Source organism: Odocoileus virginianus, chromosome 12 (assembly GCF_023699985.2).
Source record: "Odocoileus virginianus isolate 20LAN1187 ecotype Illinois chromosome 12, Ovbor_1.2, whole genome shotgun sequence".
Taxonomy (NCBI): domain Eukaryota; kingdom Metazoa; phylum Chordata; class Mammalia; order Artiodactyla; family Cervidae; genus Odocoileus; species Odocoileus virginianus.
Genome location: NC_069685.1, coordinates 6,520,167 through 6,538,924, shown reverse-complemented (window position 1 = coordinate 6,538,924; position 18,758 = coordinate 6,520,167). Strand labels below are relative to the sequence as shown.

General features: G+C 39.1%; 1 protein-coding gene across 5 annotated transcripts in view; it reads right to left on the bottom strand.

Moving 5' to 3' along the window:
- Window positions 1-16,798, bottom strand: part of LRBA (LPS responsive beige-like anchor protein) — a 720,084-nt gene extending 703,286 nt beyond the window's left edge. For 2 of the 5 annotated variants that reach the window (XM_070474768.1, XM_070474770.1), the window contains exons 1-2: window positions 16,555-16,798; window positions 15,531-15,964 (exon numbers count right to left, since the gene is read on the bottom strand). In XM_070474768.1, the coding sequence (XP_070330869.1) occupies window positions 15,531-15,749 (219 nt within the window). In that variant the 5' untranslated portion in view covers window positions 15,750-15,964; window positions 16,555-16,798. Of the gene's footprint in view, window positions 1-15,530; window positions 15,965-16,298; window positions 16,391-16,554 lie in introns of those variants that run through there. The other 3 variants (XM_070474771.1, XM_070474769.1, XM_070474772.1) reach the window with 3 other exon arrangements.
- Window positions 16,799-18,758: the final 1,960 nt, after the last annotated feature.

The following is an 18,758-nucleotide window of genomic DNA, read 5'->3' as shown; positions in this document are numbered from 1 at the left end:
GAAACACACTCATTCAGAATTCCTTAAAATGCTGAAATGTTAAACAAAAAAAAAATTTTTTTTTTCATGATTGGCTGAGCTAGAAAGGAACCAAGGAAAATATCTGGAAGAACTAAGTTTCAGTGAGCACTGAGGCCAGTATCTACCCTGGAAGCACCCACCAATCTCTAGTGGTTGAGAAACTGGGTCTAAAGGGACTGCTAAGAGGGAAAAGGACAAAGAGCTTGGGGCCTAAACGAGATAGGGAATCTGAAAAGCAACACTGTCAACTCATCACAGGAACAGTGGACTATCTATCTGCCCGTCTCAACCTGGGTAGAAGGGAAAAAAAGAAGTCTCCCTCCTCTCACTCCAAACTCATACTACCTGTGAGATCTGACAAAACTCACACTAAAAATTTAGTTTCAAGATATTCTGAGTTGAAGACACTGGTGTATGACAGAAGCAAACACCAAAGCTACCAGTAGGAGCACATTGTAAACCAGACCTCAAACTAAACACACAAGTAAAAATCCACAAAACATACACTCACTGCTTTTTTTAAATAATGAAGAAAACAAACTCCCAAGAAACAACCCCAAACACTGAAAAAAATAAAAATGATTAGATATACAATATTAAAATATTAATGTTTAAGAAAATAAAGATATAAGACATATGACTAAGGAAAAGAAACTATTAAAAAATGAACATTGAAAAACACAAGTTCAACATGCAAAAATTATAATTTATATTTATAATATATTGTTTGTTGATATACATAATTAGATAACTGAAAGGAGATCATTCTAGGCAGAGAGAAAACCAAGAGGAAAGGGACCAGAATGGACTAAACAGGACTAAACAGAATGGACTAAACTATTCTACTAGAATAGTAGAATCTACTAAGTACTACTTAGTAGATCTCAAAACACTCAATAAATACTAGCTATTATCTCATAGACGTAGATAATGGAAATAGTCATTTTGTGTTTCCCATTTTAGCATCACATATAGCAGCCAGAGCAGACCTCCAGAAAACTCCACCTAAGTTCAGAAGGGAATAAAAAAACACTGCTTAGTTCTATGAAGTGGGAAGACTCTTAAGCAGTCTCAGTGGTTAAAAAAAAAAAAAAAGAAAGAAAGAAAAAAGAAATCTAAGTCTAGTGTGAGCAAGGTAGAGAAGAAGAAGGAAAATGGAAAAGTATCCCCAAGTGATTCAGAAGATAAGTATCAGAGACAATAAGGATCAACAGAGAAAAAAAAACTATTAAAATTGTCATTCCAAAGTAGGGGACTTTTCAAACTTAGGTATTAATAAAAATTATTAATTAGGACATCCTCTCAGTATTCAAAATTTTCGTTAAGTCAACACTACATTCCATAGTAATGAGAATTTAGAATAAATGAAACTCCCAAACATATGCCAAAATTTTTCATTTTGACTATTTGATTTAATGCTAAACTTTTTCCAAATCTTTTCAAGATAATAACAAGTAAAAAATTATTATTTAATTTTTCTTTTCTGTCATACTACTGCCCTCAGACTAAGGTACTATCTTAAAAAATCATGAACAAAACACAATACAAATTAAGAATAATATTTATTAATCACAAATTAGATGTATGATTCCCCAAATATTAAAGAACTGGTCATTTCATTTCTCTCCTGGTTATGAGAAAGAATAGAAAGAAAACTGATGGGTGGATGTCTTAAACAAATACAAGTTACTATATACCATTTGATACACAGGCAGACTAATGTTCAAAGTCAAATGAAGTATGCACTGTTAAATCAAGGATCAAGTTTTAAGATAATGCGTTTTCTCAAAGCTTATCATTCTTTTCAATGTTTCTGATTATCATGAACTAGTTTTTCAATAAACACAATTCTTGAGAAATTTAATTAACTAGCCATTTTCTATGATTTTAGTATGAGTACCCAACTTAAAATTAATAGTCACACAGTATAAAAGAGTATACAGGATTCAGGTTCAAACAACCTGTGTCCAAAAGAGAATGAAAAAACTACAGAATGATTTTGGAAGGAAAACCAAATGGTCAGATTTGCCCTCTAGATGAACACACCAGCAGCTGTGGAGAGCTTTTGAAAGGAGAAAACAATAGAGAAACAGGAACAGACAATTTTTGTAACTATACAGGCAAAAAATGATGAGTACCTGGATGAGGGCAGTGGTACCAGAGATGCAGAAGAGGGCAAGGATTATAGAAACACCCAGTATCCCAAAAACAAGCATTCATATTAATGATGCAAGCTTGTTAAAGTTCAAATAACAGTCAATATACTCTGTTCAAACAGAAAAAATCTGAAAAAACACTGAAAATTTAGTTCTAGTGAAAAACATCAAAACAGAAATGTATTGGTAAAACAAAAGTATATTAATAATTCATCCACATGACAGTTCATTCCAGATAAAGTGATAATATAGTAAAAGAAGCAAATATCACATTGTATTTCACTTGCCTACTGGCATTAGATTATCCTCCTAGATGGCTTAGATAGACAAAAGAATTCCTTGTGAAAAGTATAGGACAGACAACATCATCCTCTCCTATTAATGTGATCAATGTAGTTAACATATAAAAATCACAAAGATAATTAACGTTCTCAGAGCATCAACACACAGGAATAAGAGCAGGTTGTTAAAAAAAAAAAAAAAAAAAAAGAGCAGGCTGTACTTGTGAAATATCAGAAAATAAAACTAAATGAATTGAAGGATATAAGAACAGTTGAAGAAATGCAGTACTTACAGGATAAAGAACTTACACTTTAAGCTCCATAAAAACAAGGTCTCTGTTTGTCTTGTTCATTTTCTATTCCCAATACCATACCTGGCACACTATTTCTGCCCTATAAATATTCACTAAATGAATGAATCAGTCCCACTGGAAATAGATATTTACTTGTTTCACAAGAGCAGTGTCATATTATGAAATCGTAAGTTTAGTAAAAATAGCAATAAATCTAGTCAAGATAGCAATATGTAAAAATGTTTCACATTAAAATCTTGTTCATGTTGATTCTTTGACTTTGATATCTTACTTGAAAATTTAAATCTAAACTCTAGTTAAATTCACACTGTAATCTGTAAAAAAAAGAAAATAACCTGCCCTCTAAATTTGGGAATTTTATCCAGTAAATATACCATGGAAGCAAATCAACTTCCAATAAAGATTATTTGAATACTAGAGGACCATTAATACATCTCCACAATAGGAAAGACAATAATTGGTATTCTCTCCTGTAACCGATTAATAGGGCTTTCCAGGTGGCACAGTAGTAAAAAAAAAAAAATCCCCCTGGCAACGCAGGAGACTCCAGAAAGGGGGATTCCATCCCTCAGTCGGGAAGATCCCCTGGAGTGGGAAATGGCAACCTACTCCAGGATTCTCGCCTGAAAAATTTCATGGAGAGAGGAGCCTGACAGGCTTCAGTCCATGGAGTCACAAAGAGTCAGATACAACAGAGCACATGGAATGCGCACACACACAGCTAACTGATTAATAAAAGCGTCATCCTTGCAAAGATGGGCACAATAAAGGACAGAAATGGTAGGGACCTAAAACAAGCAGAGATAATAAGAAGAGGTGGCCAGAATACACAGAACAACTATAGGCAACAGATCTCCATGACCCAGATAACCAGGATGGTGTGATCACTCACCTAGAGCCAGACATCCTGGAGTGCAAAGTCAAGTGGGCCTTAGGAAGCATCACTACGAACAAAGCTAGTGGAGGTGATGGAATTCCAGTTGAGCTAATTTAAATCCTCAAAAATGATGCTGTGAAAGTGCTGCACTCAATTTGCCAGCAAATTTGGAAAACTCAGCAGTGGCCACAGGACTGGAAAAGGTCAGTTTTCACTGCAATCCCAAAGAAAGGAAATACCAAAGAATGCTCAAACTACTGCATAATTGCACTGATCTCACATGCTAGTAACATACTGCTCAAAATTCTCCAAGCCAGGCCTCAACAGTATGTGAACCGAGATCTTCCAGATGTTCAAGCTGCATTTAGAAAAGGCAGAGAAACCAGACATCAAATTGCCAACATCCACTGGATCATCAGAAAAGCAAGAGCGTTCCAGAAAAACATCTACTTCTGCTTTAATGACTACGCCAAAGCCTTTGACTGTGGATCACAACAAACTGTAGGAAATTCTTAAAGAGATGGGAATACCAGAGCACCTGACCTGCCTCCTGAGAAATCTGTATGCAAGTCAGGAAGCAATAGTTAGAACTGGATATGAAACAATGGACAGGTTCCAAATCAGGAAAGGAGTAAGTCAAGGCTGTATATTGTCACCCTGCTTATTTAACTTATATGCAGAGTACATCATGTAAAATGCCAGGCTGGATGAAGCACAAGCTGGAATCAAGACTGCCGGGAGAAATATTAATAACCTCAGATATGCAGATGACACCACCCTTATGGCAGAGAGTGAAGAGGAACTAAAAAGCCTCTTGATGGAAGTGAAAGAGCAGAGTGAAGTGGGGCTTAAAACTCAACATTCAGAAAACTAAGATCATGGCTTCTGGTCCCACCATTTCATGGCAAATAGAGGGGAAACAATGGAAACAGTGACAGACTTTATTTTGGGGGACTCCAAAATCACTGCAGATCATGACTGCAGCCACGAAATTAAAAGATGCTTGCTCCATGGAAAAAAAGTTATGACCAACCAGACAACATATTAAAAAACAGAGACATTACTTTGCCAACAAAGGTTGGTCTAGTCAAAGGTATGGTTTTTCCAGTCGTCAGGTATAGATCTGAGTTAAGACTATAAAGAAAGCTGAGCACCGAAGAATTGATGCTTTTGAACTGTGGTGTTGGAGAAGACTCTTGAGAGTCCCTTGGACTGCAACGAGAACCAACCAGTCCACCCTAAAGGAGATCAGTCCTGGGTGTTCATTGAAAGGGCTGATGTTGAAGCTGAAATTCCAATACTTTGGCCACCTGACACGAAGAACTGACACACTGGAAAAGACCCTGCTGTTGGGAAGGATAGAAGGCGGGAAGAGAAGGGGACGACAGAGGATGAGATGGTTGGATGGCATCACCGACTCGATGGACGTGAGTCTGAGTAACCTCCTGGAGTTGGCGATGGACATGGAAGCCTGGCGTGCTGCAGTCCATGGGGTCACAAAGAGACATGACTGAGCAACTGAACTGAACTGAACTTCCTATTACGTGCTCAATGTGGTCAGTATATAAAAGACAAAAAAGATTATTAAAAACTTCACTCTTTTATAGATCAGTATTCAAGGTCATTTCAATTTGCAGGCTTAACTAGCTAAATATGGACTGTGAGAGTAAGACTCCAGTATTTTGCACTGTTGTTGTTTAGTCGCTAAGTCGTGTCCTACTCTTTTGTGACACCACGGACTGTAGTCCACTAGTCTCCTCTATCCATGGGATTTCCCAGGCAAGAATACAGGACTGGGTTGCCATCTCCTTCTCCAGGAGATCTTTCTGACCCTGGGATCGAACCCGCATCTCCTACATCTCCTTTATTGCAGGGGGATTCTTTACTGCTAAGACACCGTGAAGGCGCCTAACTATGAAGTCACTCAGTCGTGTCTGATTCTTTGCGACCCCACGGACTGTAGCCCACCAAGCTCCTCTGTTCATGGGATTTTTCCAGGCAAGTATACTGGAGTGGGTTGCCATCTCCTTCTCCAGGGGATCTTCCCGACTCAGGGATCAAACCCAGGACTCCCACACTGTGGGCAGATTCTTTCCATCTGAGCCATCACAGAAGCAAACTATGTCATTAATTCCATTCAATTTTAATATCACATTTCTTAAAAACTCCCCTTCCTAATACACATTTTAGATTTAAAGGGGAAAAACAAACAAACCCTAAACACCACAAGCTAAATCTTGACTATGTTAGGCATGTTTTAAACTATCTGATTAAACAGAAACTATTCAATTACTTGATTGAAAGATGCCTTAAGTCACTATTTCACATTTAAGGTTCTTTGCAATTATACACTATATATGGCTTACTGTTTAGAACTCAGTTGTAGATTCCCTGAGTTTGAATCTCAGCAATGTTACTTGCCCAGTGATGTAAGCAAGCTACTTATCCTCTGTTTCATCATTTATAAAGTGAGTATTACAACAGCACAGTCCAATCTGCTATAACTTATATCTTCACCTTGAAGATATATCTTCACTTCCTACAGGACTGTTAAACAGTAGAACATGCAGGTATAGCGTGGAAGTGATGTTGGTTCACATGTAATTTCTTCCAAAAGAAAGAGAAATCCTTCACAATACAATAAAAATCTTAAGAAAACATGAAAATTTACAGTACTACTTTCCCTTAATGCAAATAGTGCTTGGTTTAATAATTACAAGAACTACAGTTGACCCTTGAACAATGAGAGGATTGGGGGGGTGCCGATCCTCCATGAAGTTCAAAATCCACATATAACTTGAAATCAGCCCTCCATATATGAGGTTCCTCTACATCCTTGGATTCAACCAACATGGATCGTGCAGTACTATCGTATTTACTATTGAAAAAAGCCCACAAATAAGTGGATCCACACAGTTCAAACCCATGTTGTTCAAGTTCAACTCTACTAACACTTTTCCCACAATATTAAGTACCTGAAATATCTGTGAGTACAGGTGAAGATCTGCAAAGACATTCCCCCCTGATTTAAAACAATGAATTCATAAAGAAAGCTATACTTTGGGTCAGATTTTCAGTAATGGTAAAATATGATATCTATTAAATTCACAATTGTGTTATTTAAAAAAACAGGTTGATGATAATGTTAATAATAACTTTCTAATATCTTTATATAATTTTCTTTAATAATTAATATTTTCTCCATTTTAGATACCAAAAAACTCACTGGTGCCTACTCTTGTTTCTAGAAAAGATATGATATCCCATTTGAAACTGATTAATTATCATATTACTATCAGGACTGACTTAAGTTTCATGTATTAACATCAAATCCACACTTTCAAAAAAAATGTGCTGTGTAAAAAGTTTTACATATGTATGTGTGTATTTATAAGCTCTAAGATATAAAGATTATTTTTATTCAAGATAGTAAAGCCCAAATACGACAAAGACTGGATTCAATTAGGTACTATATATAGAACTTGAGATAATATATTACTTTATGAGAAAAATACTTTCATTAGAAACAACAAAGCTAAATACCTCATCAGAAGCCATAGCTTTAAGAGATTTAGTGTAGCTTATAAGTAAAAGTACTACACTAAAGTTATTATTCATGAACAAAGATCTTATTAGGCAGGGAGAAAATCTTTTTCAGTTCTCAAGCAATAATCTCAAGCAAAACACTCTAACAAAACGCAGTTAATTGAGACCTCAGTTTTTCATCTTTCTGTAAGAATCTACAGAGAAAATGCAGCCCCTCTCCTCTAAAACTAATTTTTATAGAACACAAATTACTTAATCTGGTCAAGAGAAGTCTAAGAAGTAAATGCAAAAACCCAGGTGTAATACAGACAACAAAACTCAGAGCAAGAACATGAGATAGTCACATAACGTGGTGTCTAATCTCCTAACCAAAGTAAGAATCTACTCTATAATATCCCCAATATGCAATCTTCTAAAGTCTCCAGCAACAAGAAATTCTCTACTTCACAAAGCACATTTCAATCACATATTATTCTCGGACAAATCCAATTAAATCTTTTGAAGAATCAAAACAGATTTACACACATCAAAAAAAAGTTTTAAAGTCTAAAACTCAAAGTGTTTTATGAAATTAGTCAATTAAAAAGAATTTGTGTACTCTCAGCAGTGTTTTTCTTTGTACCATTTCCTTTTGTTTTTTACCGCTTATCTTTTCCCAACAGCTTTTAAGTCAAAGACTCACTGGAAATTTACTCAGAGGTAGGTGTCTGACTACATATTCTGTTAGGTGAGATCTAATGAAATACTACTAGAGTAAAAGGAAAAATCTACTTTAAGAGCAAGTTATAATAGACTATTTTGAAAATAATGAAATTGCTCTTCTTAGGGGTAAAACAGATACTGTTATGTGACTCAAAATTACATAATGAAAAATCCAAGCTGCTTGACAAGTATCATCATAAGAAACAGCCAAAAAATAATAAAAGAAATCAATCCTAAACGAAATCAGTCCTGAATATTCATTAGAAGGACTAATGCTGAAGCTGAAACTTCAATACTATGACCACCTGATGTGAACAGCTGACTCACTGGAAAAGACCCTGATGCTGGGAAAGATGGAAAGCAGGAGGAGAAGTGGATGACAGAGGATAAGATGGCATCACTGATTCAATGGACATGAGTTTGATCAAACTCAGGGAGACTGTGAGGGACAGGGAAGCCTGGCGTGCTGCAGTCCATGGAGTCACAAAGAGTTGGACACAACTGAGCAACTGAACAACAACAATAAAAGAAATATACAGTAAGGTTTTACCTGTTGCAGAAAAGAATAATAGATACTAGACTTCCTAATGAATGTAATTTATTTAATGAGGAGATTAAGACACGTCCATTTAACAAACACTTTTAAAGTACCAAGAAACACGGTGAGAAGTTCTGGAGGTACAAAGATAAACAATTTATTCTGTATCTAAAATAAGTACTATAAAACTAAATGTATTCTGGACATTTTTCTTGCAAACATAAAAAAGCATTATAAATATTTTAAAGAAGCTATATATAAAAAGAGGTAATATATAATATAAAAATTAAATGTATTTGATTAGTTCAGCTAAATCAGTATGAGAAACAAAAAGCTTACTCAGTTTCCCTTTCTATGAAACAACAAAAAAACACTCTGACTTTTTCTAATGATTCCCAGTTCCTAAATGATTTCCCAGTTCAAAATGGACCTATTCAAAACAGAAACAAGACTATGTACCTGCAGGGGCCTAAATTATCAATTTTATCATTTGTAAGAAACTATGTTATTAAAATGCACCAACACACCCATATCTCTTTTAAAAATTTTTCAACATTAATAGACAAGCTAACAGTATCTACTCATGAGCTATATAAATGTTCATATACTTTAAACTATTTACTCCTCTGCTGGAAATTTCAATGCACAAAGATGCCTACAGGAGCATTTTCATAGCAGCAAACAAAAAATATATATATATACATATTCAAAAATAATTCATCTCCTCATATACAAAACATTGATGAAAGAAATGAAGACCTAAATAAATGAATACATTCCTTTTCTTCTTTTAACAGAAATTGATTGAGTCCATCCTACAACTCATATGGAAATACAAAGGACCTAGAATAGACAACAATCTCAGAAAAGAAAAACAAAAAGGACATACAGCCCTATTTTTGAAAACTTACTACAAGTTATAGTAGTAATCAAGATGGTTTGGCACTAATGTAAGAACTGACCTTTAGAACAATGGAAAAAAATTAAGAGTTCAGATAAATACTTACAGTTATGATCAACTGATTTTTTACAAAGATGCCAAGGCAATTTAATGCAAAAGGATCAACATTTTGATTCCACTTGTTCGACTTAGTATGAACAGAATTCAAGATTTCTAATTTTAAAAAATAGATATGCAACAAACAACAAACTTTTACCGTATGCAGCACAGGGAACTACAGTCAATACTGTGTAAAAATCTACAATGGAAAATAATTTCAAAAATATATGTGCACATGTATAACTGAATCACACACAAAATAAAAGAATTTTACTCTTTGAAAATTAGTAATGTTTATCTTTTGGCCAGTTTTTCTAAATGTCCTGTGGACATCTAATAAGAAAGCATGAGATAAAAACTTTTAAATATATCTGTGTAGGATATAAAATTAATGTAAATTATTTTAAAAAAAAAAGAAAAGCCTTTTCACCAAATGGCAGTGAGACAAAAAGATGAATTTAGACCCTTATCTTACGTTTCTTTCACATCATACAAAAATTAACTCAAAATAGATCATAGGGCTAAATATAAGAGCTAAAACTATAAAATGCCTTGAACACAGGATGTAAATATTCTAAAGTTAGATTGTGGTAATGCTTGTACAACTCTGGAAACTTACTAAAAATCACTGAACTATATACACTTAAAAAAGGGAATTGTATGGTACGTAAATTATACTTCAATAAAGATGTTTAAAATCAAGTCACCTCTAAAGAAACCGCCTGCCAAAGCAGGAGATGTAAAAGACACAGGTTCAATCCCTGATTGGGAAGATCCCCTGGAGAAGGTCATGGCAACCCACTCCAGTATTCCTGCCTGAAGAATCCCATGGATAGAGGGGCTTGGTGGGCTACAGTCCATAGGGTCACAAAGAATCAGACACAACTGAAGCAACTTAGCACACACGCAATCACACATGTCTAAAAGTGGCAATGACAAAATTGAAAGATACGGTTGGAATATGATGATTTTAACTATCTAAAATTACGAATTTGTACTTAATGTGCCACATACTATTTTAAGTGCTTTATAAGGGCTTCCCTGGTAGCTCAGTCAGAAAAGAAATCTACCTGCAGTGCAGGAGATTCAGGTTCAATCCCTGGGTTGGAAAGATACCCTGGAGAAGGAAATGGCAAACCACTCCATTATCCTTGCCTGGAAAATCCCATGGGCAGACGAGCCTGGTGGGCTGCAGTTCATGGGGTCACAAACAGTCGGGCATAACTGAGTATTTACTCATTTAATTCTTGCTATAATACAGTTTCCCCATTGCAGAGCTGGGGGAACCAAGGCACAAAGAGGTTAAAAAGAACTTGCTCAAGATCACAACAGGGGGTTAAGTTAGCAATTTTTTTTTCTCTTTACACAAATATCTTTTACATTACTATTCAGTTGCTCGGTCATGTTCCATTCTTTTGATACCCCATGGACTTCAGCCTGCCTGGCTTCCCTGTGCATGGAATTCTCCAGACAAGAATACTGCAGTGGGTAGCCATTCCCTTCTCCATGGGATCTTCCCAACCCAGGGAGCAAACCTGAGTCTCCTGCATTACAACCAGATTCTTTACTGTCTGAGCCACCAGGGAAATCCTGTTTATTATTATGCATTTGTAAAGGAGAGTAATAGGCATTACTGGGTGCCTATCCAGCATCCATTCACACTTTGAATGTTTTACCCAGATCTTTGTGTATCCATCCCTCCCCAAACAGCTCAAATACTTTAGAGGAAATTGACTGGATCCTTAGGTAAAGCATAAAGCAGTTAAGCCAATCAGCACATTCCAATGGCCACAGGCACTGCTTCAGTGGTCCAGTCAGGGCTCTTGTTTGGAAGGTGAGGACAGGTGCTCTCTCCCCAGCGACCTGAACAAGAATACACAGGGCCCCCAGGACCACTGGCAACCATCCTACCACCATGAGGGGAAAAGCAACGGACTAAAGCTGACATCACAGAAAGGGAAAGAGCAACAGAAAGAAACTGGTCTTTAATATTACTGTTTCTATATAACTTGCCCTACCTTTAGACTTCCAGATAAATGAGCCTATAAATCCTTTTTACTGTGTTTAAACAGGTTTGAGTCTTCTACTACAACATGAAGTACAGACTAACATGGAGGAGGAGCCTATTAACAACCATGTCTCTATTAGAATAGATTACTCTTAACCCTTAAATTACATCAGGTTTCAGGTATTAAGGAGGAAATAATTCTAGATACGCACATCAAAATAGAAACACAACGCATAATTACCTTTCTAATAAAGGTTCAGATAAAAGCTTGAAAAGAAACTGCCTGCAATTTCATGCGTCCCACAAAATATTTTTTAATAATTTGATATTGTAGATGTTTTTCAATCTAGATCTCTAGTTCTTCTTGAAAAAATCAAAAGGGTCACCCATCACTGGGCCCGTGTTACTGCAGGACAACAATCAGCTAAAATGGAGCAGTAGCTGCCACAAGTACACTCTTCGCAGAGTCAATACAAATGCAGCCTCTGTAGGATCTGCCCAGCTACTGTATGTATCAAGGTTTGCAGCATTAATATTTTGCAGAACCTGTATCAAATGCCACATACTGAGTAATAAAGAACTATATGCCACCTTCTAAGTTTTAATTTTTTTTTTTTTTTGGCCACACTCACCACACAGTTTGCAGGACCTTAGCTCCCTGACCAGTGATTGAACCCAAGTCATGGCAAGAAAGTGCTGAGTCCTAACCACTGAACTGCCTAAGAAATCCTGAAGCTTTAACATTTAAATAAAATGGTACAGTTAATTGTAAAGGAAAAAAAAGTCACGAAAATGTGTATTTGTCACCATCCCATGGAAAACATCATTCTTTTAAATAGCACTGACTAAAAAAATAAATAAATAAATAGCACTGACTACCTATAAATACTTGGTGGAAGCCTTAAACTCAGCAGCAAGTTCCAGAAAAATGCCAAAACATTAATTACTCTGGGTCCAAAAGTTGACAATTTACTTTAGTATACAGATGGAGACAAAATGTTTTTACATTGTGACAAGAAAAATGTAAAACCACAAGTTTGAAATACTTGAATACACAGGTGCACTATTAATCAAAACTTACATACAAAGATTCTCAAAAGAAATTACAAAAAGGGTGGCAAATTTCAAAGAATATTTTAACAGTGTAAGGTCAAGCTACATTAGCAAAGTTGGGGACAACACTCTGTAAAGACCTCAAGTTATATAGCTCTACCACCTCTCCGGACAACGCTCATGGAGGGGAGGCTGTTTAATTTTAACAATACAAACTTTATGGTTTAAAGAAACTAACATGTCATTGTTTAGAAAGAATAGGTAGATATAAGCTATTTTAATAAAATGTCTGAAAAATAGGAAAAAGTTACAAAAGCTATATAAACTGACTAACAAAAACTCCAGTGAAGAAAGGATAAAGGAGGTGCTTGCATAAGGATTCAGTGATACTGGCAACATGCTGATTCTTTAAGTTAGATGGAAGTTTCATGGGGCTTATATTGTTATAATATCTTATTACTTATACATTTAAGACATTCTTTTGTCTGTATGCTATTTTTCACAATTAAAAAATTTTTAATCCAACATACTGACTGTAAAAAAAAAAAAAAAGCTAATAATCAACCTTCTACATCTACATTCTGATTGAAAATCCTGACTGAACCAAAATTTTTTTTTACTTTTTAGGTCTTTTCTAAGCAGTTTTTTGAAAGCTATTTGAATAAGAAGAAGAAATGAAATGTGAACAAAGTTTCACTATTCACCTTTAGCACGACCAATGATTGCTCTGTCCTTAGGTTGGGGAAAGCTATGCCTGTGCTATAAATATCTGCTCAGGAAAGCAAACAACTCTACATCAACTCAAGAAACAGATGTATTCCTAGAAGGTTCGTCATTCTAAGAATCACCAATCTGCTTCACCTGTCAGGCTCTCCCTTTCCTCATCTATAAAATAAGCTCCATGTGTTAAAGACTTGAGGAAAGAATTTTAAAACACTTGTAAAGCACCTGGCCCATTGCCTAGCTGGTACTAAACTGCAGTAACTTTTTTTTTTTATCGCACCTATTATTAGTTAATACAACTTCCTTCTTTGAGTAGAATAGAGACAAAGGCTGATAACTATTAGAAAATATTTAAGTACAGCAGTCCTAACAACACTGAAACGGGCTAGCTTACCAGATTCCTAACATTTTCAGTTTCTGAGATTTTCAAAAGACTGGCCAAGACGCCTGATACCCGGGTAGGAGCATGAAAAGTCTTGTAAGGAAGAACAGAAGAAAAGAACTAATCTGATCCTCTCAGCAACTTTCTCTGCTTTACATGAGAAGAGAATGGTGATGAAGAGGAGGTGTAATTGAACAGATTTTCCCCTCCTTTTACCCAGACACCTGCTGCCCCACAGACAGCTATAAAAGACTTAACCAATCACCTTAAAATCTATACCCAGGTCTAGAATTCTAGGCAGCATATAAACTATTACTACAGAATTTGGGTTTTCCTTAATGATAAAATGCAAGTTGCTCATGTTTGGTCATCCACCTTCACAAAGGGCACTCAAACAGAGGAGCTGGAATCCTCCTCTGCCAGAGGAATGTGGTATCTCGCACACAAACAATTAATGATGGACTGTATCACTATCACAGATTTTTCTTTAACATCCAAGAAACATGAGGTTTAGAAAAATTTAAAAAAGAAAAATCGAGAAGCAAAGTTCTCAAGTCTATCTTGAGATAAAAGAATACATCAACTTGCCATTTATCTTCCTCAGATTCACAAACTGCAGAAGTCCACACATGTGCAAGATTCCCAAAACGTTTTTAACTGTTGAAACTGGATAACAGACACCAGAACTTATTACACTGTTCTATTTTTGTGTACATCTCAGTATTTCCACAATATACCTACTTTAAAGTGTGTACATGTGTGTCTTTGCATATAAACTCCCAACACAACGAACTGCTAGAGAAATACTCTATTGTTCAAAATTTTCATATTCCACAGGTAAGTGAATTTCATCTAGCTAGAAATTTTACCACATTCTAGAAACTGTACCACAGGTAACTAGTCTATTAGTAAAGGTCTAGTGAAGGAAATAACTAACTGCCTTGAATAAAACAAACCTAACCTTGAAAAAATAGAGGCAAAAGGGAAAGGGGCTAAACAGTTATTCAACTACTGCACATTCATACTTGTTCCCTTCCATTATCTTGTAACACAGGTGAGTAGGTGGAAGAAGGGGAAATATCAAAGCCAAATTTATTGTACATTGACAGGCAACAGTTTGAAATAAAGGAATCTAAAAAGTCCCCATTAGAAATGAAAACTATTTCTATGACTACAGGAAAAGGGAAGTAGGGCATATCCACCTTTTAAAAATAACATTCAGTAGCTCATAGTAAGATAACCAGCAGCTTCCAATGCCCAAATATGCTTTGCTGATAGACATGAATTCACAAGAGAAATAAAGATCATACTATTTCTGCTGCAATCCTCTTTTTAATTTTTTGCCACTCAATTTTCAAAAGATGTAACCCTAAATTTCATTCCAAAATTTGACTTTTGTTCCTTATGTCCAAAAATAAAACTAATGGAAATTAAATATAGATGCTAACTTTGCAGCAAATTAATCTTTCATCAGCGCTGTGAACAAGAATTTTTTGTTCAAAATTTATGGCAAAACATAACTTACTCAAAAAAGAGTAGGCAGAACTACCCTTTACATTATTTCTCAAGTCCAAAACAAAGGGCACAAGAACTCATTTAAAATATCAAAGAGAAATGCACACAGATATACATCCCAAGGGGAGAAAAAAAAAATTATAGAATAAAACTCCTCCACAGGAGTCCTCCATAATACTTCCATAGTAACAATTACTTTCTTGGGACCAAAGTGACCTGCTCACTTTCACAAAACCTGGAAGGTGTAAATTTACATAATTCCCCTTAAGTTGAAAAATATCAGAAAGTGATTAACTTAGGTCAGCAGAATTTTGTTTCTATCACCAGCCTGAGTGAAGCACATGGCCTTCAGTTCTAAGGTCTTGTTCTCCAACCCACTGAGAAGATACGCTGATAAAACAGAGATCTACTTACCAGGTTAAAGATAGTTTCTACAATATCCCTGTTGGATACTTCTCCAACTTCAACCAAGCCCGTCAGCACGGCAAATTTCATTCTGATACCCCTGATGGGGAGTCCTGGGGTCAGGGACAAGGCACCCCCTTCGGCAAGGGCTTCTTCTCCTTTCCCCCCACCTCCCCCGTCATCACCTGTTGGTGGCGGGGATGGGACATTATTGTCTTCACTGGCCATGGCGAGTTCACGGGAAAGGACAACTCGGAGTCACGCCGGGACCCAGCCGCCGCGCTAGTAGCACACGGACGCCACGCAAAACGGAAAGGGTCACTCTTCCGAGCTGTGGACAAACCCCAAGAGCAGTTGGTGTGGAAAGTCCTTGGCGTCGCCCTGCTGATTCTGGAGAATGTTTGTCCAATCTCTCTCCCGGAGGCTGACAATAACGCCAAGCCCTATTGGAAGATCAGATCAATGTTAAAGGGGCTCGGTTTTGTTGTAGGGTTTTGGGGGACAGAGGGGAGTAGTTGCTGTCCGTCGAGGCAGTTCCTCCGAGCACCCCGCTTCCAGCCACCCGCGTCCCCGCGGCTCGAGGCGCGGGGTTCCGAGCGCAGGCGGGAGCCGGAGGCCCGGGACCAGGTTCCCTCCTCCCCCACACCCTCGCAGGTTCCCGGCGCAGGGCAACCTCTCCTCACAGGTGCACGGAAAAGAGAACTGTCGCCGGGAAAGGGGGGCTGGAGGAGAGCAGGGGCCCCAAGGCGACCCTCGAGGTAGGAAGTTGCCCCTCACCCAGACACCGCGGGCTCGTCCTCGCCCCCCCGCCCGGCAGCCGCGAGACGGAGGTGGCGGCGGAGATCCAGGGCAGGAAAGGGCGGGGGAAGGGGGCGGCGATGACTCTAACGCTCGGCCCAGGGGGAGGAGTGGAGCGCCTCGCGGGCACCTGAGGCTCGTCGGGGAGGGCGGGACGGTGTGTAGTGGCCAGAAGGGCGGGGGAGGCCCGGCGGCTGCGGCGAGGAGAGGAGGGAGGAGAGAGAGGTCAGCGCACCTGGCCGCAGCCTCCAAGTTTCCCTAGTCCGCTCCCCGGGAGTCCGAGGCTGCACAGAACTCCATGGCTTCCTGGCCCGCCCCACCCCTGCCCTCAGCCTTTGCAAAAACAGCCGCTGCCGGCGCTACGGGTGCGGCTGCGGACCCCGCCGCGGGCGCTGAGGATGCTACTGCCACAGCTCGCCCCGCCACCGCTAGCGCCGCCACCCCTGTGCCCGCTGAAGCTGCTCCCCGCCGCCATGACAGCGCCGAGGGCGGCCGGGAGCGGCGTGCGCGTGCGCGAGCGCGCGGGGCGGTGGGGCGGGCGCGACGGCGGAGGCGACCGCGCGGCGGGGTGGGGAAACGAGGGCGGCCCCCGGGGGCCGGCGGGACGGGGGCGCCGGGCGCGGGCTCGCTCCAGGACCGCCCGTGAGGGCTGGGGGCGCGCCGCGCAGGTAGCTCCAGGTGTATCCTTAGCCCGGCCAGAAAAGACCTTTCTTTTCGGGAGACCACTCTTCCCCCACCTTCCACTCCCCGACCTGTGAAGGTGCTTTGGCGAGTGCCCAGGCGGCGATTCCTACGCTCCTTCTGTTGTTAAGTTACCGTAGGGTCTCCTGGCGCGTAGGGAACCCGCCCTTCGTTGCCAAGGTGTCTTCTTGGAGAAGGACACCTGAGGGACCGCTGAGAGCCAGAGAGATGGCAGTACCGGAGCCAGCAAGGCTGCTGCCCTTGTCTAAGGGGAGCACAGAGTCCCCACCTCTGACAGCTTTCAGCTGCTGCCCGCCTGCCGCGCTCGGCAAAGACTCGGGAAGAGATTACCACTGGGATGCCCTGACAGCTGCCACCTTCCCCTCGGAAGGGAGTGTAGGACAGGAAGATCATTTGCACGAGGAACGGGGAAGATTCCTTGCAGCTGCCGCCCCACCGAACCTCTCCCACATTCTAAGGAAGGGAGGGTTCCTGAGACAGCTGCTCTAAACAGCGTGGAGGCGGGTTCATTCTGCCTGTAGATCTCTGAAGGGTGTTTACCTCTCGGGATTTTCCAATGTGAAAGTTAGTTTCGCCTCATTCTCAGACTAGTTTAAAAGATCAATTATATTACGATTAAAAACAGCTCGGATCATCACCCGTGACCCCTGCGCCCCCATCAACAGTGAAGTGTTCTTCCTGAGGCATTAGTGAAAAACGAACACAAATTGCAGAAGAAAGTGGCTTTTCACCCTTAGGGTACTTACTATTCGAAGCCTTAAGGCCTTAAATATATATGTAATGTTTAAAGGCTTTACCCTCTGAGCCACCAGGGAAGCCAGTGTTTAAAATACTAGCAGTCAAAAATGAAACAAAAGTGGTGTCAAAGTTAGGAAGTACTACGGAGGAATCAGGAGAAAAATTATATTGGTTTGAGAGAGGAAATAGTTTCCTACAGAAAGGGTTATTTGAGACGGACTTGAAAAATGAACTTGATTTCAGCTATCACGTGGAAATTTAGAAGGAGGGGAGCAACATAAGACCAGAAGCACAGGAGTGTCCTTAGAAAAGTTTTAAAGCTTTACACCTTTTTAAAATACTAAAGTGAATTCAGCTGTTACACAGCTCATGGTTGCAAATATCTGTTTTCTCCAAGTGGATTTAATATTCCAAAATGAGGCAGACAGTTTTCTCATGATCTGAAATGATGACTTGTGCATGACCAGGCTAAGAGGCAGTATCAAGAGCTTGCTATTCCTGAAAATTTCCAACACCTCAGGTTTACATTTTAAATCCTTAAGTGAATAAGTCTGGAGGAGAAGTGGGTGTGCTAGCAGGCCAGAGAGACAACTTTCACTTCACTGTTAACACCTGTGGAAGGAGGCAAGGCAGCATTAAACCATGAATGTCTTATATCATTTGCTCCCTGGGATTTGGGCAGTCTAATCTTGAGTACCTTAATATATCTGGCCTATAGGTGCTAGTAGAGTATTTGTAAGAATAAATGCCCTCATTGAGAAGAAGCAGATGATGCTAAATGCCCTAAACACAGTGTGGTTATTTCAACAGAAACAAAACTAAAATAATTATTTGAATTTATATATCACATCATCATCAGTGTTAGTTGCTCAGTCATGTCCAGCTCTTTGTGACTCCAGGGACTACAGTCCACCAGGCATCTCTGTCTATGGGATTTCCCAGGTGAAAATACTGGAGTAGGTTGCCATTTCCTTCTTCAGGCTATCTCCCTGACCCAGG